Raw genomic sequence first — 16,159 nt, forward strand, 5'->3', positions numbered from 1 at the left:
TGCCTGCCCTTCAGCCCCCAAACTCCCATCGCTCCCTGAACCCCCCCATCCATCCCCTGCCTGCCCTCACCCCAATCACTCCCGGAGCCCCTGCAAGCCATCCCCTGCCCACCCTCCTCTACCCCCATCTCTCCCTGAGCCCCCCATCCATCCCCACCTTCCAACCCCCATCTCTCCCTGACCCATGCAAGGGCAGTCCTGCGCTGGCTGAGCCAGGGTCACCCTCTGTCTGGATGCCCAGCTAGCCCCTTAGTCTGCCCCCTTGCTGCTGGTCCCCATAGAGCTGGGGCAGCCTGGCTTTGAAGAGCGCTCAGCCCAGGAGTGGGGAGCAGGACTGTTTGTCCTCCCTCTTCTCAGGCCTTTCCCGGAGACAGAGGCAGGGCCGGACGCTTAGCGCTGGGCCCTGCCAGTGCAGTGAGACCCTGGGGACGGGACCTGGGGGGGCCTGCAGCTGTAGTCCTGTGGATTGACGGGCGAAGCTGAAGCCAGCTGGAGAGCAGAGCAGGTGACTCCAGAGGCCTTGCCAGGGCCTGGCATTCAGCTTGGGGCACAAAGTGTCACTCCAGCAAAGTGCCTGTGCCTGTCCCTGTGGGCCTGTGAGGGCCAGTCTGCTGCCCTTGCTCCCCCCAGAGCCCCCGAACTGAATGGGGCTACGCCTGGGGCAGTGCGGCCTGCCTGGCCTTGAGCTCTCCCCGCCCCCCCCTTTGGCAGCACCTCAGATACAGACCCCAGCGGGCCCTGGCTCCATAACGTGACTCATCCTCAGGCCCTTACCCAGCCAGCTGCTGGGCTAGCCATCCTGTGCTCGGGCAAGCGCCAGCCAGGGTGCAAGGCCTTGTGAGTGTGTCTCCGTGGCCCCGCCCCTTGGGCTATCATTCAGCCCAGTGCCCACAGGGTGTAAATCACCAACAGGATCGTCCACATGCCCTGTGCACTGGGCTCAGTGAGCCATGGGACATGGGGCCAGTCACACGGCATGTGGGGTCCAACAGACAGTGACACACAGGGTTTGGGGCGCAGGGTGGGTCAGTGACACACGGGGCACAGGCGCTCGGCGGCGTCAATGACAAGGGGCACGGCTCTGGGGGGGTCAATGACAGGGGATGCAGGGTGCTGGGGGGGTCAGTGACAAGGGGTACAGGGTGCTAGGGGCGTTTCAGTGACACACAGGGCACAGGCGCTGGGGGGGGGGGGTCAGTGACAAGGGGCGCAGGGCATACGGGGCAGTGGAGAGTCAGGCTTTGAGGGTTTACTCGACAATCTCCGGAGTGCAGGAACTCCCCGACCCGGGCAGTGTCAGCCCAAGAAACAGACAGACATTCGCCCCCCCTCCCCCCGAGAGCCCCCCCTCCCAACCCGCGGGGCTCTCTCCCCACAGGAGCCACTGCCCAAAGTCCCCAGCTTGGTGCTCGTTTGACACGGCTTTAATAGAAAGCTCTGCAAAACCCCAGCGTGTGCGGCCAGCCAGGCCCCCACATACAAAAGCTCAGTAGAAGACTTTATTATTGCATAGACCTTGGTGCATAAATGATCCCCCACATCCCCTTCCCCATCCCCATCCCCAGCACCATCCCGTCCTTGGTACGAAAAATAGTCGCCTTTTACAAAACAAAAAGCGTCGTTGACGCTGCGTGATTTAAAACTCTCTCTGCGTATAGAATAAATACTCTTTCTCTGCTCTCCCCGCTGCTCGTCTCCCGCCCCCGCTCTCAGCAGCCCTGCACTGTGTGCCATCCTATTAAGGCATGGATTGTGCAAGGAGCCCCCCTCCCTACACACTCGAGGGAGACCAGGCATCTGGGGCGTGGCAGGAGACGGCTCCCTTAGCAATCCTAGGGCAGGAGAACAGGACTCAGCCCCAGTGGGACCCGGGAGCCCAGAGATCGAACCAACGCGGCCTCAGTGGACATCACAGCCCCTTGCAGCCTCCCACTGGGATTGTCCGTTTCCTTCCTCCGACCCTGGCTGCCCTGGCTCATAGTAGCAGCCGCACTCGTTCTCCAGTGCCCGGCAGCTCCGGGTTAGAAGCTGGATTCAGGCACTGGTTTCTTCCTGCCCAGGGAGGCCGTGTGGTACTTGACCCGCTGCAAGGTGCCATAGGCCGCCTTCTCCAGTGGCACGCTGTGGCTGTGCTGGTGGCTGCCGCCGCCGTTCTTGTAGAGGGAGGCCGACCTGCGCAGCACCCAGTCGGCCTTGCTGTGGATGCTGGCGGAGCTCTGTGAGCGCTTGATGTCCACCTCGGACCGGCTGATCCTGCCGTTGGCCTGGCCCTCCTTGCCCCGCCGGCCCAGCATCCCGTTGGCCCTGCCCTCACTGATGACGCTCAGGGTGCCGTTGGAGAGTGACGTCCGGGAGGAGCCCATGGCCGGCTCTGAGGTGTGGGGCGGCTCCGACTCGCCAGGCCGCTTGGGCTCCTTCTTCAGGAAGCCAGCCCTGAAGATGGTGAACTTCCCTTCCAGCTGCCTCTCGGCTTCGGGGTCCCTGTCCCTGCCATGCTCCCCAGCCTTGGCGGGGGTTCTTTGGTCATGGTCCTCATCCCTGCCCGGAGCCCCTCTGGCCCTCAGCGAGCGGTGTGGGTGGGGCAGGGTGCCTGCGCGGGCCGCCCCATTGGAGCTCCCTTTGCTCCCATTGCTCTTTGGCTCCTCAGCGCTCCGGGGTCCCCCTGAGTTGATGGGAAGTTCTAGCTTCTTGGATGTTCTCTGTGGCTGGCCTGCCTCCTCCTTTGGTTTGCTGCTCCTCTTCAGGGTCCCGGCCATCTCGGTGGCCGGGGGCGCTTTGCCGTGGCTCTCTGCAGCACCCCCCCCAGCACCTTGGGAATTCCCACTCGCCCTTCCGGCCCCGCCAGTCCCTTGGTCCTTCCCAGTCGCAGCTGGGTTCAGCAGAGGCCTCGCCGGCACCGGGGTGTTCTCGCTGCCCCCTGTCATGAGGGGGACGATGGACTCGTTGGTGTACCGGGGCCTGCGCCCAGACTCCAGGTACTCCACCAGCTCCCCAGACGCAGCCTGTGGCCTGTCTCTGGCTGCAAAGGACCAGCGGAGGGGCACTGGCTTGGTGGCCCCCAGCTTGGGCTTGGTGGGGGACACTTTCATGCTGACGCTGCGCCCCTGAATGCCGCGCACCAGGGGCCTCGACTCAAAGCCTCCTGCAAGAGAAACACAGGCAGGTTGGCGGGAGTCCCCAAGAGCAGAGCAGAGCCACGTGCTGCCCTGGAAGGGGCATCCAGGGCCAGCTCGGGCTGGGCGCAGCTCCCACCAGTGCCGCTGGAGTTGCCCAGGAGTGGCCAAGGGCAGGATTTGGCCAGCAGTGTGGGCTAGTAGCTAGGGACTTTGGCCAGTGAATCAGGTGACCTGGGTTCTAGACAGAGTTGCCAACTTTTTAATCGCACAAAACTAAACACCCCTGTCCCACCCCTTCCCTGAGCCCCTGTCCCTTCTCTGAGGCCCTGCCCCGGGTCGCTCCATTCCCCGCTCCCTCTGTCGCTCTCCTCCACCCTCACTCACTTTCACCAGGCTGGGGCAGAGGATTGGGGTGTGGGACGGGGGGGTGTGGGCTCTGGCTGGAGGGTGTGGGCTCTGAGGTGGGGCTGTGGATGAGGGCTTGGGGTGCAGGAGGGGGCTCAGAGCGGGGGAAGGGGTTGGGATGTTCGGGGGGGGAAGGGTGCGGGCTCCAGGAGGGAGTTTGGATGTGGGACGGGACTCCAGGCTGGGGCAGGGGGTTGGGTGCGGGAGGAGGTGCAGGGTCCTGAGGCACTTACCGTCGCTCTCAGGAAGCAGCCGCCAGGTACCTGCAGCCCCTAGGCGCATGGGAGGCCAGGAAGGCTCTGCATGCTGCCCTCACACCCGCAGGCACCACCCCTGCAGCCCCTGTTGGTTGCGGTTCCCGGCCAATGGGAGCTGCGGAGCCCGTTCTCAAAGCAGGGGCTGCGCAGGGAGCCTCCCTGGCTGCTCAGGTGCCTAGGGGCCACTGGGTCCTGGTGGCTACTTTTGGGAGCCACACAGAGCCAGGGCAGGCAGGGAGCCTGCCTTAGCCCCGGATCCCAGCTGCGCCACCAACCAGACTTTTAACAGCCAGGTCAGTGGTGCTGACTGGAGCCGCCAGGGTCCCTTTTTGACGGTTAAAAACCAGACACCTGGAAACCCTAGTTCTACTCCTGGTGTGACCTTGGGTAAGTCACTTCCTGCTTCTCTTTCTCCTCCGGACTTTGTCCATCTAGTCCCTTCTGTTTGGGCGGGGGCCTGGCTCTCACTGAATGTCCAGCACCTAGCGCACTGGGGCTGGGGACATACTAACGATGAGGGCCAGGTCCCAAGAACCAGCTGAATGGCCAATCCCGAATACTGCCTCTGCTGGCCCCATGCGCCACTGAAATCCACCAGCACATTGGGCAGCGTAGGGGACGCGGGCCAGGGCACTTTGGCCAGCTGTAACTGGTGCATTCGACCAGCAGGTGGCACACCGGAGGGACGTTCAGCTGGATGGACCTGTCCCGTCATGTGGGGGAGCACAGCCCCTAATGGGCAGGGCTAGAGCCCTGGCATCCGCCCGTGGGGCAGGCCGCGGGGGGGCTGTTTTCAGCTTGCCGTGAAGCTAGTCCTGCAAGGGGCCGTGTGGGTTGGGTGCGGGACTGCGCGGCAGAGGTTAACCCCGCGTGCGCCAGGAGCGTGTTGGCTCCAAGATTCCTGGCTCACGTTGGTTGCCAAGTGCGGCCAAGCCTCGGGGATGAGGGGAAACTCGTAGCTTCCGGAATTTGGGGGTGGGGGAAGCTAGAAAATGAGGCCCCTCAAGACTCCTGATCCCCCTCCTCGGGTGAATAAATGGAGCCTGCCAGCTTGGCCTGGGTCCATCCCCCTGCCTTTTAACCCACACTTGGGGTGTTTTGGAGCCTGATCCAGGATTCCTGGGGGCTAGTGGCACTGAAATGCTCAAAGCAGAAAGTTCACCTGGCCCCCACCCAGCTCCCTGTGAACCTGCTTGTGACCCATCTTGCCACCTGCAGGGTGCTTCCTCTCCCCCACTGCTCTGGCCCATTCCCTTACCCCGCCCCATACCGCCAGCCTTGCTGTCCTGCTGGCCCGCTCCTTCCACGACTGCCCCTTCTTCTGTGCTGCCCCAGTGAATGGGCCGCGCTTCCCCAGCCGCTGGGCTGGGCTCCCCTCCAGGAGACCCCCTCGGGTTGTGAGGCCAAGCCGAGACTAGCTGACCCAGCCAGGCCGTGCAGGGGGTTACTGGGGAAAGAGCCTCTGGAGGGAAACAAACTGACCCCAGGGCTCAAAATATCTTGTAGTGTCCAGACACGGCCTGACAGCCGCCCGCCCAGCACTCTGCATGGTGCCCCCTTCCCTTCAGGCCCTTCCCCAGTGCCAGCGAGCCGATTGCCCTGGCTCCCGCTGGCATGGCCCAGACTCTGCCCGACTCCCATGCTGCGAAGCCCTCGGGGCTGAATCCTGCTCTGTGACCCGATGGAGCCCTGCGGGAGGGGACGGGGGCCTCCACTGGCAGGGCAGAGCACCGGCTGCCCCGCCCGGGATTCATTGCTCCGGAGTCAGGCACAGTAATACCACAGACCTTTCTCCTGGCTGGTTGCGGTGTCGAGGAAGACGGGCGAGTCGGGGGCCTTTGGGAGGGAGGGGCAGGCCGTGGAGCTCCGAGACACCAGGCTCTCCCTCTTGCTGCTCCCGCTGAGCCGCGCAAGCCAGTGATCTGACATGGAGGAGCTGGTGGAGCCTGCAGGGGGAACCCAGACAGCCGCGGGAGCTGTGTTACCAGGGCACAGACCCAATGGGGCACTGGGGGTGGCACCAAAACACACAAAGCAGCCAGCTCCAGCCCCTGTCCCCCTGCCCTGGCAATGAGCAATCACTGGGATGGAGCTGTCCACAGCTACAGCCTACAGCTCCCTGGGGCCTCCCTGGCTAGTGAACAGCTGCAAGACCTTTCCTCCCTGGTCACCTCTGGGAGTGCAGAGTGGGCCCCCCCCCCACCATGCACCCCTCATGCAGGGATCCCCAGGGAGCCATCTGGCGGGGGAATGCTGATGCTGGGGAAGGAGAGATCTGCATGGAGAGGTGCCACTGGACAGGCCCAGGCCACAGGTTAGGTAGCCCGGTGTCAACGGGGCTGTTTAGTTGCATTTTGGAGCAAGTTGCAGTAGAGGGCGCACAATAGCCATTGTATAACTGTGCTGGCCCAGCCAGAGTCAGGGGGGGTTGGTCCCATCCCTGCCCCAGAGGCCAGTGGGACCCTGACCAGGGCCTGGGCAGCACGGCCCTGACCCATGCTCCAAGCAGCAAGTCCCACCAGGCTCTTGTGGGCAGCCAGCCTGTCCGTTCCGGCCTCGTTCCTTGGCGCCGGTGGCCGTACCCACTCCCGGGAGGCAGGCAGCCAGGAGCTAGCTCTCATCCCAGCCGACGTCTCCAAAATGGGCTGGAGAGTTGGAAGCCCAGCCTGAGGCACGGAGGGCGTCATTTCCCCTGCAGCTCTGAATGAGGCCCGCGGAGCTGTGGATTCTCAGTGCCTCGGCAAATCAGGCCCTCGGGGTCTCCTCTCGGGCACCCCAAAACCAAAGCACCTAAGCTCAGTGACTGCTGGTAATAATACATAAAATGGATATGTGCCATGGGGTGCAGTTACAAGCAGCAGCCACAGGGTGGCAGCACAAATAGGAGCGCGCAATTAACATGCCACAACAGATTAGTAATTGGCAAGGATCCCAGAGCAAATACAGCCTCTGTCAAACCAGAGCGCACGTCTCTCAGGAGGGGGTGTGTGTGTGGGTGTGTGTGAGAGAGAGAGAGACTGTGTGTGCGCTTTAAGTTTGTGTGTGTGAGCATGCATGTGCCCGTGTCAGTGTGCGTACTCTGCACCTTTGCAGGCACGGAGGTGGGTGGGGGTGTGATTGTGCTTTGTCACTGTGTGCGTGTGTGTGATTTTGTGTGTGTGTGTAGATGTGTGCGCATGTGCTTTGTGACTGTGTGTGTAGATGTGTCCACGTGCTTTGTGATTGTGCCAATGTGTGTGCCCTTGTGCTTTGCGATTGAGCGTGTGCGTGCGAAAGAGCCAGAGCGTTCAGCGAACAGCCCGGGTGAGTTGTGCTTTCTCTCTCCCGGCTACTCCACACTGGAGCGGCTCAGCAGAATTCAGCTGCCGGCTAATCGTGTTAAAGCCAGGACGGTGTCACGGTGCTGGCCCCGCGGAGCCCAGCGGGGACGGGCCCCAGGGACCCCTCTGACGGGGCAGTCTATGGATGAGACTCAGCACCGTACTTGTCACAGACAGCCCTAGGCCGAATGCGGGGGGTGGGTTGGCCTGCTGGTGCCAGGGCTGTGATTTCCACACACCCCGCCCCGCCCCCTGGGGACGTCTACACGGAGCAGGAGGGTTTGATGCAGCATGTGTAGCCACAGCCGCACCAGCTTTCACCTCGCTGACACGGGTAACAACGGCAGTGCAGCCACCTGGGCACGAGCAGCAGTTCGTGATCAGCGGGCACGGTCCCGGGTCTCTGCCGCTCTTGTTACCTATGCTAGCTCGAGGAAAGCCATCGCAGACGGCTCCCAGCGCACAGTCGCCCCCGGCCGGCAGGGCAGGCACCCCTCCCGGGGGCGGATGGGCTAGCGAGGAGCCAGGCTCTGCCCCCCCAGCACTCGCACCGAAGCAGCCCCTGGAACAACTCTGCTGAGGACGTTCCTCCCCGGGAGCCAGGGCGCGGCACCTGCCCTCACCCAGGGGTCTGTCTTTTGCCTGGAGCCGGCCCTGAGTGGCTCTGGGAGCCCACAAGCCAGGCCCGGGTTCCCCTCAGCAGCACTTCCCTGTGGATGAGCGCGGAAGGCAGGGGCGCAGGCCCACCTTGCATGGAGCTGCTGGCCGACCAGCTGGGGATGACGTTCATTCGCTGGTAGAAGAGGATGTAGGCGCCCCGGGTGCTGACCTCGTCCTCCAGGACCGGCTCCACGGTGCTGTCATCATAGCTGTACCAGCGGCCGTCCAGGGCATTCCTGCAGTAGGCTGGGGCAGAGAGCACAGCTGTGCTGAGGACGGGAGCCCATGAACCCCACGAGGGGCGGAGACGGGGCCCCGGGGGCGCCGGGCTTGGGGTTCAGTCCAGCCCCGCCGGGGTGGAATCCCAACAGCCTGCATCACCAGCGGGGCCCGTCTGGCTGGAGTCTGCCCACCTGCCCGGCCTGGGACTGAAAGCACAGCGAGAGGCAGGCAGGCAGAAGGCAATTCGCCAGCGAGGGCTGGGCCAGCCCAGCTGCTCCAAGGCCCTCCACAGGTAGTGTCGCCCCAGAGGTTCGATCACCGCGGCCCGTCTGGACTTCCAGTGTCCTTCCCCGGCTCAAACCAGGTGCCTCCAGCTGCACAGCGCCCCCTAGCACCAGACTGTGGCATTGGTTAGTTCCGACTCGGGGTTAGTACCAACTCACCCGTGTAGTGTCCGTCCCGCACGATGCCCTGGTGCACTCACCCATATAGTCCCTGCCCTGCACAGTGTCCTGGTGCACTCACCCGTGTAGTGTCCGTCCCGCACGACGCCCTGGTGCACTTACCCATGTAGTGCCTGCCCCACACAGTGTCCTGGTGCACTCGCCGGTGTAGTACCCGTCCTGCACAGCACCCTAGTGCACTCACCAGCGACGTGCCCACCCTGCAAGGTGCCCTGGTGCACTCACCAGTGTAGTGCCCGCCCTGCATGGCGCCCTGGTGCACTCACTGGTGTAGTGCCTGCCCTGCATGGTGCCCTGGTGCACTCACCGGTGTAGTGCTCGCCCTGCATGGCGCCCTGGTGCACTCACCGGTGTAGTGCCCGCCCTGCACAGCACCCTAGTGCACTCACCGGTGTAGTGCCCACCCTGCATGGTGCCCTGGTGCACTCACCGGTGTAATGCCCGTCCTGCACAGCACCCTAGTGCACTCACCAGTGACGTGCCCACCCTGCACGGTGCCCTGGTGCACTCACCAGTGTAGTGCACACCCTGCACGGTGCCCTGGTGCACTCACCAGTGTAGTGCCCGCCCTGCATGCTGCCATGGTGATTGCAGACGGCGTACAGGTCATAGAGGGAGTCGAGTTGGGAGCTCTCATGGAGGTGCGGCAGCTGCTTCCATGTCGCCCATGGGCCCAGAGCCTGCGTCCCGGTCTGGCTCCTCTTGGCCACGTGGGGGGCCATGTTGAGGCTGCGGAGGGGGAAGTGGATGAGGGTGGAGAGCTTGGTCCTGCGCTCGCCCACCTGGCGGAACCTCTTCAGGTGGATGATGAGGATGTCGGGCAGCGTCCACAGACTCAGCTTCACCACGCCCTGCTGCAGAACCTGGCAGTGGGGGCACCTCCAGGCGTCATCGGGGGCCAGCTGGGGACACAAGACACCATGCCCCAGGCAAGGCTAGGGTTAGTGTGGCCCCAGCAAGTGGCCTGGCCATGCCCCTGTGCCCAGGGGGAGGACACTGGGCACCTGGTGCTGCTGCGCCATCCCTCCAGCAGGATTTGCCCAGTGGGGCCTGTGACCTGGGTCTGGGCAGGGGGGAAGCACAGTCCCCAGTGCCTGCCTGCCCTGGCTTGGGCTCAGAGAGGAAAGCTGGGGTTCCCCTCGCAGGGCGTCGGGCTCTCCCTTCCCTTTGTTCCTGTTCTCCTGTCAGCCCCAGCTGGGCAGCTGGACCCCTGCCATGTGGGTTCTGCCTGTCTGTCACTCCCCCCCTCCCCCTGGCCCCTTGGCTTGGCCCCCTGGAGTCAGGGCGAGCTGGGAGCCAGGCGTGGGGCCAAAGCACCGAGGCAGGGCTGGGCAGGTCAGGGCTAAAGCCAATCAATGGGCCCCATGTGCCACCCACTGAGAACATCCAGGGCTGTACCCTGGGGTGCTCTGCTGTCAGCCCAGCACCCGTCCCTACCCCGCCAGCTCCAGTGCCCCAGATGCCCCAGCACAAAGGCCCAGGGTACAGGACCAGACCCCGCCCCGCATGGCATGTACCTGCTCCTCCTTGGTGTAGAGCTGGAAGCACTCATCCAGAGTGCAGCTGTGCTGCTGCTGATGGGCCTGCTGCTGCAGCCGGACGCTCTCGGTGTCCTGCACCACCTCCTCCTGGATGCTGCCAAACAGGCTGCAAAGGCAGGAGAGGAGGTTGGAGAGAGGCAGTACCCACATGATGGCATCTGGGCAGTACCATCCATGGGCAGGGGCTCCAATCACCTTGACTCAGCATGACAGCAGACAGCAACTGTCCTGCTCTTTCCCAAGCCAGCCTGTGGTATTTGCCTCCCTATCCTCAGGCAGTGAGTTCCACAGGTTGAGTTATAGTAAGATCCATTCTAAGTGACCACTTAAGGGATTGGCATGTTGGTTGTCTGACAGAGGTGGGCTTCTAGTAAAGGCAAAGCAGTTCTCTCCCTAGTGGCCAGTGCTGTCCAGTATCGGGGCTTGAAGTCAGGCACCCAGGCCAAGATATTCACAAGTGCCAGTGATTTGTGGGCCCCAACCTGAGATGCCTTAAAGGGGCCTGATTATCAGACACTACCTTGATGCCACCCTGAAACTCAGCCCCCTTTGAGGTGTCTCAAGTTGGGCCCCCCAAAATCACTCCCCGTGCTTGAAAACCTTGGCTCAAACTCTGTATTTCGGCACCTAACCAAGTGGCTGGATCTTCACACATGCTGAGCACCGGCAACCCCACTGGTGTCACGGGTGCTGTTGGGCACTCAACCGTCTATCAGGATGAAGTGCCATCCCAGTTCCTAGAGCCAGCTATTCCACGCTCTTCAGTGCAAATCCAGCATCGCTCCATTGAAGGTGCTCTGCTGTTGTTAAACGCAGAGTGCATTGACCCTCACTGTCCTGTGCAAACCGCTCTCCGCTAACCCTGCTGTCTGATGGGGGAGACACGGGCAAGCGATTCTTAGCAGGCCAGATCCTGATGTCCTCACTCGGGGAGAATTCCCAGCAGGACGATGGGGACGGTCCCACTCAGACTTTACTCTTTCCTTCCATGGGGGGTATTCTGAGGCCGTCAAGGCTTGGACCATTAATGAATAAGACACCGAAGAGCCCAGTGAGCTGGTTCTGATTCTGTTGGGTGAAATACAGAGACCAGGTCCTCGGCCAGGTCCTCGGCCTGAGGCCACCAGGTGGCTACGGGCCAAACATTGATGAGAAACGTAAGGGGAACCGAGAGGTTTTCTTCCAGCTGTGTTGACCCTGAGTCTCTGACCCCAGCCCGCGGCACCGAGACAGACAGGCTGCCTCTGGGTCACAGGCTGTGCCCCGGCTACTCTCCGCGGCCCTGTGGACTCACCGTTCTTTGGTGTTCGGGTCCCACTCCACCACCAGCTTCACATGGTGGGGGCTGCCCGGGCCGCCGAACTGCAGCGCTCTGCCGGGACAAGACCAGGGGTTAGCGGGAGGGGCCTTGCCCCGGGGCACAGTACAGGTCGCAGCTGCCAGCCCAGGCCCAAAGAGAAGCCTGAGGGTCGCCGTATTGACCCCGCTAGTAAGGGCTGATCCTTCACGAGAGAGCAGAGACTTCCCAGAGCCCCTTGGGTGCCGGAGGGGAAGGCCAGGGCACCACCCCATACCCACCGTCTTCCCCACGCTGGTGGGGCATGAGGCAGGAAAGCGGCCCAGGCCGGCAGGGCTCAGGCAGCTACAGGTGCTGTCTGGCAGCAGGTCCTCTGTTCCTCCCCCAGGCCCTGCAGTCATCATGTGAGAACCTGCAGGCAGCTCCGTAGGGCACGGAGCAGGGCACAGAGCCGCCCTTCCCTTCCCAGTCAGCCCCCTTGCCCTGACCAGCGCCATGGCTTGTTGGCAGCAGCCTGTGACTTCCCCGAAGTCCCGTCCCCACCTAGGGTTGCCAACTTTCTAGTCACACAAAACCGAACAGCCGAGCCCAGCCTGCTCCCAAGCCCCTGTCCCCGCTCACTACATTCCCCCTCCGTCAGTGCCTTGCTCTCCCCCACCGTCACTCACTTTCTGTGGGCTGGGGCAGGGGGTTGGGCTGCAGGAGGGGGAGGGGGTGAGGGCTCTGGCTGAGGATGCGGGCTCTGGGGTGGGGCTGGGGATGAGGGGTTTGGGGTGCAGGAGGGGGCTCCAGGCTGGGGAGGTGAGGCTGAGGGATTCGGAGTGCGGAAGAGGGCTGTGGGTTGAGGCAGGGGGTTGGACTGCAGAAGGGGGTGAGGGCTCTCGGCTGGGGCTGAGGATGAGGGGTTCAGGGTATGGGAGGGGGCTCTGGGGTGGGGCAGGGGGTTGGGGTTCAGGGGGGTGCGGGCTCTGGGCTGGGGCCAGGGATGAGGGGTTTGGGGTGCAGGCGGGGGCTCTGGGTTAGGAGGGGTCAGGGCTGGGGCTGGGCTCGAGCGGCTCCTGGTTAGCGGCGCAGCGGGGCTAAGGCAGGCTGCCTCCCTGTCCTGGCACTGCGCTGCGCGTGCACCAGAAGCAGCCAGCAGGTCTGGGCCCTAGGCAGGGGGGCCAGAAGGCTCCACCGCCGCTCTCGCCCACAGGCACCGCCCCCCCCATCTCCCATTGGCCGGGAACTGACCAATGGGAGTGCAGAGACGGTGCTCGGGGTGGGGGCAGCGTGCAGAGCCCCGTGCCCACCCCCGCCTAGGAGCCGGACCTGCTGGGGCACAGTGCGGTGCCAGGACAGTTAGGGACTAGCCTGCCTTAGCACCACTGACTAGACTTCTAACGGCCCAGTCGGCGGTGCTGACCTGAGCCGCCAGGGTCCCTTTTCGACTGGGTGTTCCAGTCGAAAACCAGACACCTGGTCACCCTCTCCCCACCCCATGGCAGACTGGAGACTGCCACAGCAAAGGGACTCCGCACACCGCCAACCGCCCAGACATCTGCTCTGTCGGCACCATCTCTGGGAAGCTGAGGGGCGGGTTCCCAGCCACAGATGCCAGGCTCCCAGCCTGCTCAGAGACAGATGATCATCTCCAAGGTGCTGCCTCTTTAAGGAGCTGTCCCAGCAACACCCTGACCTCGGGGGTCAGTAAAAACCCCTTGGCACTTTGCACGTCACCTGTCAAGGTATACAAAGGAAACTTCCTAGATCGAACGCGAATACGTTCTCCAGTAGTGTTTTCTTTCTCTGCCCATCTGTACAATTCAATCCTTTATTTGTCAATTTGTGTGTGTCCAGCGAACACAACTGTTACCAACATTTACTGATAACAATCTAATCCTTCCAAGTTTATGGCCAAGGTCACCCAATAGATCGGAGCTGGGACTCGAACCCAGGTCTCCTGAGTCCCTCTCTCACTGGCCCCCACCCCACATCGCTTCAGACAGCTCTGTCACACAAGCCAGTGTAGCACTGCAGGACCACCACGGTGCTGCACGGGAACTGCATGCTGGGCATCGCCTAGCCCGACGTCACCACTTGCATGGCCCCTGGGCTCCTCCCACTCCCTACGCCTTGCCTGTGGTGTTCCAGCATGCACAGAGATGTTAGATAAAACCTGCAAATGCCCCTGCTGGAAGGTTGCCCTGTAAAGCGACTGTATTTCTTAGAATCCAGACCAATAACACCCAGTGACCAAAACCAGAGAGAGACAAAGCAGGCTGCTCCCGAAGGCAGTGAGGCTCCATTCACCCACCTTGTTCTAGGCTGGCTCCTCTCAGACTGACTTGGACGGCTGATTTCCCTGCAGAGCCCCCTAGCCTGCAAGCAGGATCAGGAACTTCCTCTCCACCCAGCTCTTAAAGTGATAGCATGCAATTCCAACAGAGTCCTCAACACACCACGGGGCCCTGTCCTCTCCCCGCACTTTGTGTGTTGGCTTGGCTTTGTGCCTGCTCTCTCACTGCTCTCCTTGCCTGCAATGCTGCCCCCAGCTCCTGCGTGAATCAAACCCTCCTCCCTTCTGCCTATATCCATCAATCCATCCCCACACCCATCCTGCGTTGGCCACCAGGGCAGCCAATGCTCAAACCCTCTCTCCTCGAGGATTGCTGTCAGACTGCCAGGGCTTGGAGGCAGGGACCATGTTTGTAAGTTACTGGCACTGCATCAGTGTACATTAATGTGAAGAAGAGTCACGGAAGATGGATGCGTTCAGACGAAGTGCCAGGGAAAGACACATGAAGAGGGAGAAGAGACGGGCTCTCGGGAGAGATCCACAGAGCTGTCGGGCAGCGAGAGGCAGAGCTTCCTTGCACTGGGGTGGGGACAGGCTTTTTGTGGTGCCTTTGTGCAGCACCTGGAGCGACAGAGTCCTGATCCGGGACGGGGGCTCCTAGGCACACCCATGGTACCAATAATAATGAATAATTATTATTATCCCTCTGGCTCAGATGGGACAAATCAGCAAGGGGGGTAGTTTATAAATATGCAGCCGGATTCCTTCTACTGGGAGAAGCCGGGGGGGTCTCCGCGAAGGCCAGGCAGGCAGTGACGCACTGAGGAGACGACTTCCGCAGGGCACGGGAGCCGGGGTCAGCAGGCGGCCATCCTGTCTTCTCCGCTGGGCCCCGGTCCGGCACGGCTGTGTGACCTGCTGCTGTCGCTGAGCAGACGAGAATGCCTGGAGCAAACGGGGTGCGGGGGCCTGCGTGGGAGCCCTGGTCCGTGCCTATGTCAGTGCTCAGCGAGCTAAAGGACTGTGCCCCATCCTCAGGACAGGCTCCAAGCTGCTGTGATGGGGCAGAGAGGAGGCAGGGAGCAGAGCTGTGGAGCCACCCCACTTATGGCCCCCAAATCACAATGCAGCCCTGGCAGGGAATTAGAGGCTGCAGTGTAATCCCCAGAAAGGTCAGCAGGTGGCAGACTCCTCCCAGACAAGCGGCTTGCTCCATCATCCAAGAGGGAGCCGGCAGGGCGAGCGGGTCCTCTGCGGGTGACGGAGGTTTGCTCCCACATCCTGTTGTCAGGAGCAGACTGAGCAGGTGCCCGAGCACTAGCCCCATGCAGCCGGGCTGGTCCCCTGCATGCCCTGTGGCCGCACCTGGAGGAGACCGATGGAGTTTGCATGCAGGGTGTTCGACACGGAAAAGGGGAGCGGAGCCTCTGAAATCCACTCCCCTCAGCTCGCCCAGCCCTCGCAAGCGACAGTGACACCCCTCACACCTGCCAGCCGCTTCAGCGGTCCTGAGCCAGCTGCAGGACCAGGAGAGGGCAGGGCCCCCGGTGCTGTTAGTCCGCGCTTGGCACCTTACTGAGCATAATACGCAGCTGACAACAGGAGGCACACGACGTGAATGTTCACCCGGGGCCAGACAGCGAGGCTGCCAGGGGTGGCTCCTGTCCCACGGGGCTGAGCCTGGCTCCCTGCTCCGGGAGTTGGGATACGGCATGTGGGGTGCGTGGTGCTGGGACCCTGTGCGCTAGGTCAGAACAACACTCACTCAAATGTGGCCCGTCCGCCCTCTGTCATGATGGGGGGAGCCAGGCCAAACCTGAGCGGTGCCATGACCCCATGAGCAGTGTCATAGCGCCCGGAGCAGGCCCCAGCCCCACGGGACAGGAGCTGCTGCTGCTGGGTGATCTCCAGCCCCCCACCCATCAGCCCTGGGCTGCACACCCTGGCTCTGCCACTGAGCATGACACAGGGCGTGGGTGGGCTGATCTCTGAAATCCCTTAGGAACAGCTACCCAGACCCGAGCACCCCCAAGACAGGGCCCTGCTGCATGAGTCCCGTCTCCCCACATCCCGGAGCTCCCCACATCCCGGAGCGCGCATGCCTCTCCCTAGCACACATGAGTCCTGCCCGTTCTCAGCCTGGTTCCACCATGGGGACAAGGCTGCACAATGCCCGTCTCCTTGGGTGGGGCCACTGAGGCACAGCACGCAGAGGGAAGCCTGGCCTGACACTGACGAGGCACAGATGCCATGGCAATGGGCACATTAGACATGGAGAGCTAGACAGGGCTGCCAGACAAGGAAGCATGGCTCGTCCCAAGTGCAAAATAGCCGCTTGCCTCAGTGTCCCGGCAGTGCCTAGGGTGGATAGCTGCCGCATGCGGCCCTGCAAGGCGAGAGCAGCTATGGGTTGGATGGCTGAAACTGGCCACAGGGAGCCGGGGAAGAAACCACCTGAGTAGTGGGGGTAAGCGAGCATCTTGTCCAGAGGGGAAGGCAGGTCTCGTGGCTGAGGCTCTGGGCTGGGCCTCAGGAGAACAGGATCCAATTCCTGCCCCGTCTCAACTGGGGCAAGTCATGTCAGCTCTCTGGAGCCCCT

The 16,159-nt window shown here is 62.7% G+C and overlaps 1 protein-coding gene across 1 annotated transcript in view; it reads right to left on the bottom strand.

Annotated features, from left to right (window-relative positions):
- Positions 1-1,583: 1,583 nt before the first annotated feature.
- Positions 1,584-16,159, bottom strand: part of USP43 (ubiquitin specific peptidase 43) — a 176,290-nt gene continuing 161,714 nt past the window's right edge. Inside the window, exons 10-15 of the mRNA XM_074971087.1 lie at positions 11,280-11,357; positions 9,962-10,091; positions 8,998-9,346; positions 7,846-8,004; positions 5,566-5,724; positions 1,584-3,142 (exon numbers count right to left, since the gene is read on the bottom strand). Coding sequence (XP_074827188.1) covers positions 2,022-3,142; positions 5,566-5,724; positions 7,846-8,004; positions 8,998-9,346; positions 9,962-10,091; positions 11,280-11,357 — 1,996 coding nt within the window. The 3' untranslated portion in view covers positions 1,584-2,021. The remainder of the gene's footprint in view (positions 3,143-5,565; positions 5,725-7,845; positions 8,005-8,997; positions 9,347-9,961; positions 10,092-11,279; positions 11,358-16,159) is intronic.

The sequence above is a fragment of the Natator depressus genome, chromosome 14 (genome assembly GCF_965152275.1).
Source record: "Natator depressus isolate rNatDep1 chromosome 14, rNatDep2.hap1, whole genome shotgun sequence".
NCBI lineage: Eukaryota > Metazoa > Chordata > Testudines > Cheloniidae > Natator > Natator depressus.